Raw genomic sequence first — 13791 nt, 5'->3', positions numbered from 1 at the left:
AGATTAGAAAAGAATATAACAGAAAATAAAAGAATAGAATATAATAGGGTAAAACAGAACAAAATAGAATAGAAAACAACAGAGTAAAACAGAACAAAATAGAATAGAAAACAACAGAACAGAATAGAATAGAATATAAACAAATAGAATAGAATAACAAAAAAAAATAAAATAGAAAGAATATAACTATCTTCTCAAATTCAAATTTAAAATAGAATCAATTTGAATTTGAATACATAAGAAAATAATAAAATTGAAAAGAATAGAATAGAAAAAAAATAGAATAGACTATAATAGTATGGAAAAGAATAGAATTTAAAAAAAATAGAATAGAATAGAAAGAATATAACCATAACAAACAGAATAGACAGATTATAACCATCTTCCGCATTTTGAAATTTCGAAAAGAATATAAAATAATAAAATAGAAAAGCATAGAATAGAAAAGAATAAACAAATAGAAAAAGAATAGAATTTAAAAAATAATGGAATAGAATAGAACAAAAAGAGTATAACCATTTCCCAAAATTCAAATAGAATCAATTCAATTTCGAATAGAATAGAAAAAAATTGATTAGAATAGGAAGATGGTTATATTCTTTCTATTCTATTTTTTTTCTATTCTATTCTGTTATTTTCTATTCTATTCTAATCTATTCTTTTCTATTCTATTCAAATTCGAATTGATTCTATTTGAATTTTGGGAAATGGTTATATTCTTTCTATTCTATTGTTTTTTTTTTAATTCTAATCTTTTGTATGCTATTCTTTTCTATTTGAATTTCAATAGATGGTTATATTCTATTTTATTGTATTCTTTTCTATTCTATTCTATTTTGTTATTTTATTTTCTATTCTATTTTGTTCTGTTTTACTCTATTATATTCTTTATTTCTTTCATGTTTTGTTCTTTTCTATTCTATTATTTTTTTTTATTCTATTCCTTTATTTTCTATTCTATTTTATTCTCTTTGGAAATTGGAAAACAAATTGAAAACTATTCGAATTTGAAAACTTTTCTAATTCAAATTTTTTTTTTAATTTCGAAAACGATTCGAATTTGAAAAATTTGAATCGATTTAAATACGAATAAACTAACCAAATTCCAAAAATTAATTAAACAAACTTAAACGAATTTATGTAAATAACAAAACTAAACTAAACAAATTTTTCCTTTCTGTAGATGTCTAATGTCTAGCCCCTGCTGGTTATTGAGCCCTAAGCTAAAACTAGCTATAGAATCCCAGACCAGAAGGGACAGTGTTAACTAAAATAATAGGCTCTGCATATAAACTCTATTACAATGAACAGATTCACCTACTAATACAGTATACTTGAATGTGACCTCTATATATACATCAACACAGACCTAGATGCTTGGCACTGTGGCACTGTGCATGTGAGATAATAACAATAGGACAGAGAGATGCCTGTCACTAGAATCCAGTTTTGGGCAGCTAGAGTTAAACAGCCAGACCACAGAAACAATTACCTAATAGTCTCTGCTTCTGGCCTGGATAAAATACAGTATTTAAGTAATTCAGCTCCTGTATGTGGACATCTGGAACCTTCTGTCCTGAATGCCAGAGGCCCAAAGCATCTTAACCTACTGTAACTAAACCAGCAGCTTAGTTGTTGACGACAAGGTGGGTCATCTCAGCATGTCCTGTCCTCAGATGGAAAATGACCTCCCCCTTTTCCCGGGACATCCAACATGGTCCCTGCTGTATTGTGCGCTTCCAGTAATAGAAAGTTGCTTCTCAGATTATCTGAAGGATGTCTGTTAGGAATGGAGTTACCACTGGCATAAGGGACAGTAGGGCATAGGTGATCATAGTGCGCCCTGAGCTGGTAAGCGCTAAGGATTTTATTTCCTGCAAAACCATGACTGTCAAAGGCACTGAGGCATCAACCCAGAAGTACCCATGGCCTGTGTTTCCATTGAAGACCATAGAACAGAGATCAATGTGACCAGCTCTTTCAATGAACATGTATAGTTCAGAGTAATCCAAACCACATTCTCAGTGCCCATCAAGTAGTTGTCCATCATTTTCTCGGTCACCCTGTGCCCCTAAAAGACACATGGTGACTTACACATAAGAGGGGCCTGTGCAGCTGAACCAGGAGTTTCTTGACCTCTCTAAAGTAAGCTGGGTTCCACAAGCCCCCTGCCAAAGTGGCTCCCATCACAGGCTACTGAACTGGGGTGGTTGATAGCCCAGTATTAGCCATGTTCACTCTTCTGGTGCCTACCTCTTCACCTGAGACTTACTTTAGATTTACTTAAAGCATTGTTTGATGACACATAGGGAATTCTGGGGAGAGTTAAGGTCTCCAGAGCAAAGGTCTGGAATGGAACTTGAAGCCATGATGGACGCTAAAACAAATGATGGTATGTGTGATATACTGTGCAATGCGGATGTTCCCTGTGCTGCAGGAGTGATCTGCAGCACCCATTGGTCCTCCTTGGACTACAGAGGAAGGGACAATCAAACCAGATTGTACCCCTCTTCCTCTGTGCCTGGCCTGGAGGACCTGAAGTCTCTCCAGGCTGTCATCTCCTTGGCATCTGTGGCAGATAATTGTGGGTTCTCTGAATTAGGTAAACTTGACAACAGCATGAAAGAACTCAGGAGTCTGGCTGAGAGACCACCAGCTGAGGATGACAGAATGAGGGTGTACCGAGAACAGGGCAGGCTATACAGACAGGTCATCCCCTCTGAGCCATCTGGCCTAAGGGTAGTAGACATGCAGGTGGTTATATCCCAAAAGTACTGAAAGCAGCATCCTGGACTGTCTCAAGTGCTCAAGTCCTACCAGGATACCTTACCAACACAAATCATCTTCCCTCAAAATTCCCCCTTCGAGCACAAATCCCCCTCTCTCCCTTCCTGAACTTACAGACCTCAGATACAGCACAACAGAATGTTGGGATGATTGTTTCCCCCAGGCTCCCCCTCATCTTGTGTCATGTGACACATTAGAGACAAGGAGGAGTCTAGGGGCAACCTACCTTGACACTGAATTCTATTGCTCTGACGGCAGCCAGCAGGGAGAGATACTGGACAGACATCTAGTAATTCAATTATTTGGTTTGCTTCTTTCACATTATCTTACCTTTTTATGTGCTGTTCTTTCACATTTATATTATTTTTTTTGCTTCTGATCCTTTACTATGGATTTTCTGAGGGTTTTTCATAGCAAAAAGGTGGGAGCATTTGTAGGCAGGTGCAGTCTGTTTTCTCCACTGCAGATGGCGCTCAACCGCAGTGGCATGTGTGGTTTGACCACCGTTTTCATATGCGGGCGCTACTCGCGTATGCGTTCGCTTCTGCGCGCGAGCTCGTCGGGACGGCAGGGTTTTAAATTTTTTTTTATTTTTATTATTTATTTTACATTATTTTATTTATTTTTACACTGTTTAAAAAAAAAAAAAAAGAAATTGTGTCACTTTTATTCCTATTACAAGGAATGTAAACATCCCATGTAATAGAAAAAAGCATGACAGGACCTCTTAAATATGAGATCTGGGGTCAAAAAGACCTCAGATCTCATATTTACACTAAAATGCAATTAAAAAAAAAAAGTCATTTAAAAAAATGACATTGAAAAAAATGTGCCTTTAAGAGGCGTGAGAGGCGTCATGGAGACAAGTGGGTGCCATCTTAGCCTCACTCGTCTCCAGGCACAGAAGGGAGACAAACGCGATTGCCTCCGCCGCTACCGACGGCTCCGGTAAGTGGCGGAGGGCACCAGATCACGGCAGGAGGGGGGCCCCTCTCCCGCCACCGATAAAAGTGATCTCGCAGCGAATCCGCCGCAGGGACCACTTTTATCAGAAAGCCGACTGCCGCACGAAAACGGGGATACCGGGTTTTTGGCAGCTAGCTGCTGCCATAACAACGATATCCGCTGGCGAAGTTTGGACGTACATCGGCGTGCGGTGGTCCAGAAGTGGTTAATAACAGAGATCTTAGCAGTCTCATATAATGAGGTTGATTTACTAAAACTGGAGTTTGCAAAATCTAGTGCAGCTGTGCAATCTGCTTCTGACTTAAGCTTTGACAATAAGCCCCCGTTATATCGGCAAGTTTTGACATGCGTTTTGTCGCAGCCTATTGCCGGCAACAGCACTGTCCCAATCGGTGCGACGCTGACTTTACTGCGACGCACCAATTTCCAAAAGTAGTTCCTGCACTACTTTTGGCAATTTCGGGGGAGATTTCAATAGACATCTGTGCATGAACCCGCACAGATATCTTTTGAATCGTCCCCGAACTTGCACTGAAATGCGGGTTAGAAATCAATTTCAAACCCGTGTCCATTGTGACAGGTGCTAAAACATGGAAGCTGATTGGATTCTATGCAGAGTTGCACCAGATTTTACACCCTCCAGCTTTACTAAATCAACCCCCCTCTAGGGCTATCCCCTGAATATTATAGGTGGCCCTTTGGTGATATCAAGGGCCACGCCTAAAGCTTCCTATATCAGGAATTTGTACCATCACTGATAGAGATAGTCTCAGTGGCGTCACTAGGGTTGGTGTCACCCGGTGCCAAAAAAATTGGTGTCACCCCCCTCCACCAACTACCTCAGTACAGACCCCCCTCCACTAACTACAGACCCCACTCCATCAATATAGCCCCCCTCCCTCAGTACAGACTCCCTTCCATCAATATAGACCCCCCCACTAAGTACAGACTCCCCTCCCTCAGTACAGACCCCCTCCATCAGTACAGACCCCCGCTCAGTGCAGACCCCCTTTCCTCAGTATAGACCCCCCACTAAGTACTGACCCCCTCCCTCAGTACAGACCTCCCATCAGTACAGAAACCCTCCCTCAGTACAGAGTCTGCAGACCCCCCTCCATCAGTATCAACCTCCCACCTCAGTGCAGACCGCCCCATCAGTACATACACCCCCCCCCAGTGCTGACCCCCATCAGTATAGAATCCCCCGTCAGTGCAGACTCCCCCATCAGTATAAAATCCCCCCCTCAGTGCAGAGCCCCCCATTAGTATAGAATCCCCCCTCAGTGCAGACCCCCCATTAGTATAGATTCCCCCCTCAGTGCAGAGCCCCCCATTTGTATAGAATCCCCCTCAGTGCAAAGCCCCCATTAGTATAGACATCCCCCTCAGTGCAGAGCCCCCCATTAGTATAGACATCCCCCTCAGTGCAGAGCCCCCCATTAGTATAGAATCCCCCTCAGTGCAGAGCCCCCCATTAGTATAGAATCCCCCTCAGTGCAGAGCCCCCCATTAGTATAGAATCCCCCTCAGTGCAGAGCCCCCCATTAGTATAGAATCCCCATCAGTGCAGCACCCCCCATTAGTATAGAATCCCCCTCAGTGCAGAGCCCCCCATTAGTATAGAATCCCCTCAGTGCAGAGCCCCCATTAGTATAGAATCCCCCTCAGTGCAGAGCCCCCCATTTGTATAGAATCCCCCTCAGTGCAGAGCCCCCCATTAGTATAGAATCCCCCCAGTGCAGAGCCCCCATTAGTATAGAATTCCCCAGTGCAGCGCCCCCCATTAGTATAGAATCCCCCTCAGTGCAGCGCCCCCCATTAGTATAGAATCCCCCTCAGTGCAGCGCCCCCCATTAGTATAGAATCCCCCCAGTGCAGAGCCCCCATTAGTATAGAATCCCCCAGTGCAGCGCCCCCCATTAGTATAGAATCCCCCTCAGTGCAGAGCCCCCCATTAGTATAGAATCCCCCTCAGTGCAGAGCCCCCCATTAGTATAGAATCCCCCTCAGTGCAGAGCCCCCCATTAGTATAGAATCCCCCTCAGTGCAGAGCCCCCCATTAGTATAGAATCCCCCTCAGTGCAGAGCCCCCATTAGTATAGAATCCCCCTCAGTGCAGAGCCCCCCATTTGTATAGAATCCCCCTCAGTGCAGAGCCCCCCATTAGTATAGAATCCCCCCAGTGCAGAGCCCCCATTAGTATAGAATCCCCCAGTGCAGCGCCCCAGATTAGTATAGAATCCCCCTCAGTGCAGCGCCCCCCATTAGTATAGAATCCCCCCCAGTGCAGAGCGCCCATTAGTATAGAATCCCCCTCAGTGCAGAGCCCCCCATTAGTATAGAATCCCCCTCAGTGCAGCGCCCCCCATTAGTATAGAATCCCCCCCAGTGCAGAGCCCCCATTAGTATAGAATCCCCCAGTGCAGCGCCCCCCATTAGTATAGAATCCCCCTCAGTGCAGCGCCCCCCATTAGTATAGAATCCCCCTCAGTGCAGCGCCCCCCATTAGTATAGAATCCCCCTGCACATGTCCACCCACATACTGTATGCATAAAGTTTACAGACCTCAGAACAGCGCGGACAGATGCACACAGCCGTGTGTGTCCCTCGGGCTCCTCCTCCTCCTGTGTGAAGTAAACAGAGAGGAGGGGGAGGCGGCTTCAGTCTGCTGTGCTGAGGGACACAGCACAAGCCGCAGCGGGCAGTGTAGCGGTGTGTGCCGCTACCTACGGGTGTCACCCCTCTGGCGGGTGTCACCCGGTGCGGCCCGCACCCCCCGCACCCACCTAACAACGCCACTGGATAGTCTCCTGATTATACAACTGTAGAACTGCCCCCCTAGCGCTTGCTGAGTGTTGACTTCATAGGTCTCTCCCTGGTTACTTGCAGCTGGTTACCAATGGTTCCCACTTAGGTGCAGAGGGTTCCCACTTAGATGCTGAGGCTTTCCCGCTTAGTTGATGAGGGTTCCCGCTGTGTTGCAAGGGGGTTCCCACTATGTTGCTAGAGGTTCTCGGTTCTCGCTTAGTTGCTGAGAGCTCCTACTTGTTCAACCCTAACTCCTGTTTGCTCGCTACTCAAAGACCAGTCCAAGGTATTCAGGTTTTTGTATTTTATTTGGAACTTGGATAGGAGAAGGGATGAGTGAGATACTCCAACTAGAACTATTCACAATAGATAAGGACAACTCTCACTTGGCCTCACCGGATTATCTGTGGAAGCAGACACATTGCTTGAACCATACAGCCACATGTATGGAAGGGTTAAGTCTTCTTGCTCTCACTAGCAGCGGACTTGATGCACTACATTATCTTCAGGATACTCTCTAGCATCCCCTTTACTGACACCCGTCCACTGACTCTTCTAGCTGAAGGGGGTGGCCCTCACTCGACAGGCCCCAAAGACACATATCTGTATTCACAGTAGGCAGAATCAGATGCTCTCTGGTGTCCCCCCTTCCAGTCAGCTCTGCAGGACCTCTGGGTTCAGCTTTTCCCTCTAGGCCCTTGGGTCGACCACCCAGGTCTGTTCAACCTCCTCCGCGGAGGAGAGGGCAGCCGCCCCTCTCCCTCATGGGCTCTGTTCCCTGGCTCAAGTCACCCCGAGTGCATGTACCCTGGCTATATATACAGTATCCCACAATGCAATGCGGCACTTTTCCTTCTGCCAATTGCCAGGGCTGTTACAAATCCTGTGCACTCATTTGTCAGCCCCCCTCCCACTGTCCAATATGCCTCCCTATTGAACCTGTGGGGGACAGTCAGAACAAGCTGAGCTGCACCTGAGTACAATGAGCAGACCTAACCAATTGATCCTGCTCTCTGGTAGGCAGAGAGTACTCTTAAGATTTACCTGACCATCTTCCTGGCAAGCAGAAAGACCAAAAACTATACTCTCTTCTAGTACCTACCTAGGAGGGTGCTATACAACAAATCAGAGGTATGATCACCATAAGGGCTTAATGAAAATATCTTCTATCATGTGACCACAGAAACCTGAGATCTGATTGGTTGCTGGGGCTCAGAGCACGTGGTACATCCTCGTTACTGTGTATAAAATAACTTTTATATCAATGATAGATCAAACCTAACTCTGTGCCTTCTCTTCTCTTATTTTCAGTGGCCTTTCCCTATTCAGGTAAGGAGCTTCATTACTAAATGTCTTTTTATGTTTCCATCATTCTGTAAGAAAAATGTAACTGAAAGTGGAACTCCAGCCAACTCTTTTTTGTTTATTGAATGGAGTGTGGAAAGGTCTGTGGTCTCCCTGGATGGAGCCAATCATAGGCAGCGGAGGCATTCCCTGCCCCACAGTACGCTTATTGCTTACTGGTGATTGTGGGTTAGGGAAAGCCTTCACTGCCTATGATTGGCTGCTGGCTTTGACAACTTCTTGGCCAGAGAGCTCAGGAGAGTTCAAACACTCCTGGGCCCATCCCTAATCATCAACTCCATCTAGTGGTTATAATGTGGTTCTTTTTCTGATTGAGAAATTTCATTAAAAAAATACCACATTATGGCCACTAGATGGAGCTGAAGATCATAGGAAATCGTTGTGTTAAAGCAGAGTTCCACCCACTTTTGAGAGGTGGTCTTGAACGATAGACCACCCCTCCACCCCTCGTTTTTGGATATTTAAAAAAAAAAATGTTTCTTTGGTACCTTTTTTTTAAGTACTAATTGTACTTCTGATCCAGCCGGGCCTCGGCGCAGGACGTCATGTTCTCTTGTGCGGCGAGCCCTCCCTGCTGTCTTCTGGCACCTGTGTGTGTCCCAGAAGACAAGCTGGCCATTCACAAAGTACCGTGCGACTCAAGCATGTGCAGTAGGAAACCGGGAGTAAAGCCTCAAGGCTCCACTGCCGGTTTACCTTAGTTGGAATGGCGGTGCCTGCACCCGATCCGATGGACAGATAAGGATGAGCTGACAACCCCCCCTGGTTTGGTTCGCACCAGAACTTGCGAACGGGCAAAAAATTCGGTCTATGGGACACGAACATGAAAAATCTAAAGTGCTCATTTTAAAGGCTTATATGCAAGTTATTATAAAAAGTGTTTGGGGACCCGGGTCCTGCTCCCACGTTTTTTTCGGGAGCAGTGAATTTAATAATGCTTAAAGTGAAACAATAAGAATTAAATATTCCTTTAAATATCGTGCCTGGGGGGTGTCTATAGTATGCCTGTAAAGTGGCGCATTTTTCCCGTGTTTAGAACAGTCTGACAGCAAAATTATATTTCTAAAGTAAAAAAGTCATTTAAAACTGATCGTGGCTATTAATGAATTGTCGGCTCTCGGCAATATAGATAAAAAGTTAAAATGGTTGCAGCCAGACTCGATGGAGGGAGATTTCTGCAGCATATTTGGCATGTACAGAATCACAGTATATATATGTAGCAAAGTCCAGAGCCTCTTTTGGCTTAATGGTGACCTCAAGAGTTAGGGAGAGCCGACATCTTTTAATGTAGAGTTACAAGGCATGGTGGGTGTAATGATAGATGAAATGGTGGGCGCCAGACACTTTTTGAATGCAAAGAGATTTATTGTCTCCTAAACAGAACTGTGGGAGAGAGGGTAAGGGCCAGGACACTCTTAGGTAGATGCAAAGATTCTTCTATAGGTAGACAGCTATATGGGTGAAGGCTTCAGCCGGACACCACTTCTGTATAGGTAGGGCCGCTGTCTCCTATGCCAAAAATCTCGTAGCTGTTACTAACAGTAAAAGTATTCAACTTTCTGCAACACGAACGGTTCTCTTTACCCCACACTCACTCACTGTGGGTCTTCACTCGATGAACTCCCAGTCTTTTACTAGACTTTGGATCCAATAGCCACTGGATCCCCTGAGCTCTTCCACTGTAGCACTCAGTATCTTCCTCAAGCACCACCCCTGCTTCCCTGCTGGGTCCCTAGCTTGGCACTCACTGATACTCTTCAAGCTTCACCCCTGCTGATATGTTAGGTCCCTGGCTTGGCACCCCACAAGTGCCACCTCTGCTGTCTCGCTGGGTTACTGACTTGGCACTTGCTGAAGTTTTCCCACTTCTTCACCGTCCCCGGCTGGCAAGAAGTCTGTTCTGGTACTGGCATTAGCTTACTCACAGAGCTGCACCAGATTTTGCCCCCTTCAGCTTTACTAAATCAAGCCCAATGTGTCTACACTCTAGGGCTGTCCCCTGAATATTATAGGTGGCCCTTTGGTGATACCACACCTAAAGCCCTACTATATCAGAAAATTGGACCATCACTGATAGAGATGGTCCCCTGATTATACAACTATAGCATTGTCCCCCTAGGGCTTGCTGAGTGTTGACTTCATAGGTCTCTCCCTGGTTACCTGCAGCTGGTTGCCAATGGTTCCCACTTAGGTGCAGAGGGTTGCCACTTAGATGCTGAGGCTTTCCCGCTTAGTTGGTGAGGGTTCCCGCTGTGTTGCTAGGGGGTTCCTACTATGTTGCTAGGGGTTCTCGCTTAGTTGCTGAGAACTCCTACTTATTCCACCCTTACTCCCGTTTGCTCGCTACTCAAAGACCAGTCCAAGGTATTTGGGTTTTTGTAGTTTATTTGGAACTTGGATGGGAGAAGGGATGAGTGAGATACTCCAACTAGAACTATTCACAATAGATAAGGACAACTCTCACTTGGCCTCACCGGATTATCTGTGGAAGCAGACACACTGCTTGAACCATACAGCCACATGTATGGAAGGGTTAAGTCTTCTTGCTCTCACTAGCAGCAGACTTGATGCACTACATTATCTTCAGGATACTCTCTAGCATCCCCTTTACTGATACCCGTCCACTGACTCTTCTAGCTGAAGGGGGCGGCCCTCACTCGTCAGGCCCCAAAGACACAGATCTGTACTCAAAGTAGGCAGAATCAGATCCTCCCTGGTGTCTCCCCTTCCAATCAGCTCTGCAGGACCTCTGGGTTCAGCTTCTCTCGCTAGGCCTTTGGGTCGACCACCCAGGTCTGTTCAACCTCCTCCGCGGAGGAGAGGGCAGCCGCCCCTCTCCCTCATGGACTCTGTTCCCTGGCTCAACTCACCCCAAGTGCATGCACTCTGGCTTTATATACAGTATCCCACAATGCAATGCATCACTTTTCCTTCTGCCAATTGCCAGGGCTGTAACAAAGCCTGTGCACTCATTTTTCAGGCCCCCTCCCACTGTCCAATATGCCTCCCTATTGAACCAGTGGGGGACAGTCAGAACAAGTTGAGCTGCACCTGAGTACAATGAGCAGACCTAACCAATAGATCCTGCTCTCTGGTAGGCAGAGAGTACTCTTAAGATTTACCTGACCATCTTCCTGGTAAGCAGAAAGACCAAAAACTATACTCTCTTCTAGCACCTACCTAGGAGGGTGCTACACAACAAATCAGAGGTATGGACACCATAAGGGCTTAATGAAAATATCTTCAATCATGTGACCACAAAAACCTGTGATCTGATTGGTTGCTGGGGCTCAGTGCACGTGGTACATCCTCGTTACTGTGTATAAAATACGTTTTTATCAATGATAGATCAAACCTAACTCTGTGCCTTCTCTTCTCTTATTTTCAGAGATCTTACCCTATCCAGGTAAGGAACTTCATTACTAAATGTCTTTTTATGTTTCCATCATTCTGTAACAAAAATGTAACTTAAAGTGGAACTACAGCCAACTCTTTTTTGTTTATTGGATGGAGTGTGGAAAGGTCTGTGGTGTCCCTGGATGGAGCCAATCATAGGCAGCGGAGGCATTCCCTGCCCCACTGTATGCTTATTGCTTACTTGTGGTTGTGGGTTAGGGAATGCCTTCACCGCCTATTATTGGCTGCTGGCTTTGACAACTTCTTGGCCAGAGAGCTCAGGAGAGTTCAAACACTCCTAAACCCATCCCTAGTCATCAACTCCATCTGGTGGTCATAATGCGGGTATTTTTCTGATTGAGAAATTTCATTAAAAAAATACCTCATTATGGCCACTAGATGGAGCTGAAGATCATAGAAAATCGCTGTGTTAAAGCGGAGTTCCACCCACTTTTGAGAGGTGGTCTTAAACGAAAGACCACCCCTCCACGCCTCGTTTTTGGATATTTTTGCAAAAAAAGTTTTCTTTGACACCTTTTTTTTAAGTACTAATTGTACTTCCGATCCAGCCGGGCCTTGGCGCAGGACTTCATGTTCTCTTGTGCGGCGAGCTCTCCCTGCTGTCTTCTGGGACCTGTGTGTGTCCCAAAAGACAAGGTGGCCATTCACAAAGTACGGCGACTCGAGCATTTGCAGTAGGAAACCGGGAGTAAAGCCTCAAGGCTCCACTGACGGTTTACCTTAGTTGGAATGGTGGTGCCTGCACCCGATCCGAACCCCCCTCCCCCCCAGGTTTAGTTCGCACCAGAACTTGCGAACAGGCAAAAAATTTGGATGAACACGGGAACACCTTTAAAGTCTATGGGACACGAACATGAAAATCAAAAGTGCTCATTTTAAAGGCTTACATGCAAGTTATTATCATAAAAAGTGTTTGGGGACCCGGGTCCTGCTCCCGAAAAACTTTTTTTCGGGAGCAGTGATTTTAATAATGCTTAACCACTTAAGGACCGCCTAACGCCGATTTACGTCGGCAAGGCGGCACGGGCAGGCAAAATCACGTACATGTACGTGATTTGCCTCTCGCGGGTGGGGGGTCCTATCGGACCCCCCCCCGGTGCCCGAAGCGGTCCCGTTCTGTTCCCCGGCGATCCGAGATGAGGGGGAGGCCATCCGTTCGTGGCCCCCCCCTCGCGATCGCCGCCGGCCAATGGGAACACTCCTTTGCTGCTGTATGCTAAACAGCAGCAAAGGAAATGATGTCATCTCCCCTCGGCTCGGTATTTTCCGTTCCAGCGCCGAGGGGAGAAGACATCAATGTGAGTGCACAACACACACACACACAGTAGAACATGCCAGGCATACAAAACACCCCGATCCCCCCCCCCGATCGCCCCCCGATCCCCCCCCAATCACCCCCCCCCCCCTGTCACAAACTGACACCAGCAGGTTTTTTGTTTTTTTTTTTTTTTTTTTTTCTGATTACTGCATAGTGTCAGTTTGTGACAGTTACAGTGTTGGGACAGTGAGTATCACCCCCCTTTAGGTCTAGGGTACCCCCCTAACCCCCCCTAATAAAGTTTTAACCCCTTGATCACCCCCTGTCACCAGTGTTGCTAAGCGATCATTTTTCTGATCGCTGTATTAGTGTCGCTGGTGACGCTAGTTAGTGAGGTAAATATTTAGGTTCGCCGTCAGCGTTTTATAGTGACAGGGACCCCCATATACTACCTAATAAATGTTTTAACCCCTTGATTGCCCCCTAGTTAACCCTTTCACCACTGATCACCGTATAACCGTTACGGGTGACGCAGGTTAGTTCGTTTATTTTTTATAGTGTCAGGGCACCCGCCGTTTATTACCTAATAAAGGTTTAGCCCCCTGATCGCCCGGCGGTGATATGCGTCGCCCCAGGCAGCGTCAGATTAGCGCCAGTACCGCTAACACCCACGCACGCAGCATGCGCCTCCCTTAGTGGTATAGTATCTGATCGGATCAATATCTGATCTGATCAGATCTATACTAGCGTCCCCAGCAGTTTAGGGTTCCCAAAAACACAGTGTTAGCGGGATCAGCCCAGATACCCGCTAGCACCTGCGTTTTGCCCCTCCGCCCAGCCCACCCAAGTGCAGTATCGATCGATCACTGTCACTTACAAAACACTAAACGCATAACTGCAGCGTTCACAGAGTCAGGCCTGATCCCTGCGATCGCTAACAGTTTTTTTGGTAGCATTTTGGTGAACTGGCAAGCAAGCACCAGGCAGCGTCAGGTTAGCGCCAGTACCGCTAACACCCACGCACGCACCGTACACCTCCCTTAGTGGTATAGTATCTGATCGGATCAATATCTGATCCGATCAGATCTATACTAGCGTCCCCAGCAGTTTAGGGTTCCCAAAAACGCAGTGTTAGCGGGATCAGCCCAGATACCTGCTAGCACCTGCGTTGTGCCCCTCCGCCCGGCCCA

General features: G+C 46.2%; 1 protein-coding gene across 1 annotated transcript in view; it reads left to right on the top strand.

Annotated features, from left to right (window-relative positions):
- LOC141122543 (proteinase-activated receptor 1-like) overlaps positions 1–13791 on the top strand; it is a 105796-nt gene that overhangs the window by 57873 nt on the left and 34132 nt on the right. The window contains exons 5-6 of the mRNA XM_073611982.1: positions 7873–7890; positions 11315–11332. Coding sequence (XP_073468083.1) covers positions 7873–7890; positions 11315–11332 — 36 coding nt within the window. The remainder of the gene's footprint in view (positions 1–7872; positions 7891–11314; positions 11333–13791) is intronic.

Source organism: Aquarana catesbeiana, linkage group LG01, assembly GCF_042186555.1.
Source record: "Aquarana catesbeiana isolate 2022-GZ linkage group LG01, ASM4218655v1, whole genome shotgun sequence".
NCBI lineage: Eukaryota > Metazoa > Chordata > Amphibia > Anura > Ranidae > Aquarana > Aquarana catesbeiana.
This window is presented reverse-complemented; position numbering and strand designations above follow the sequence as displayed.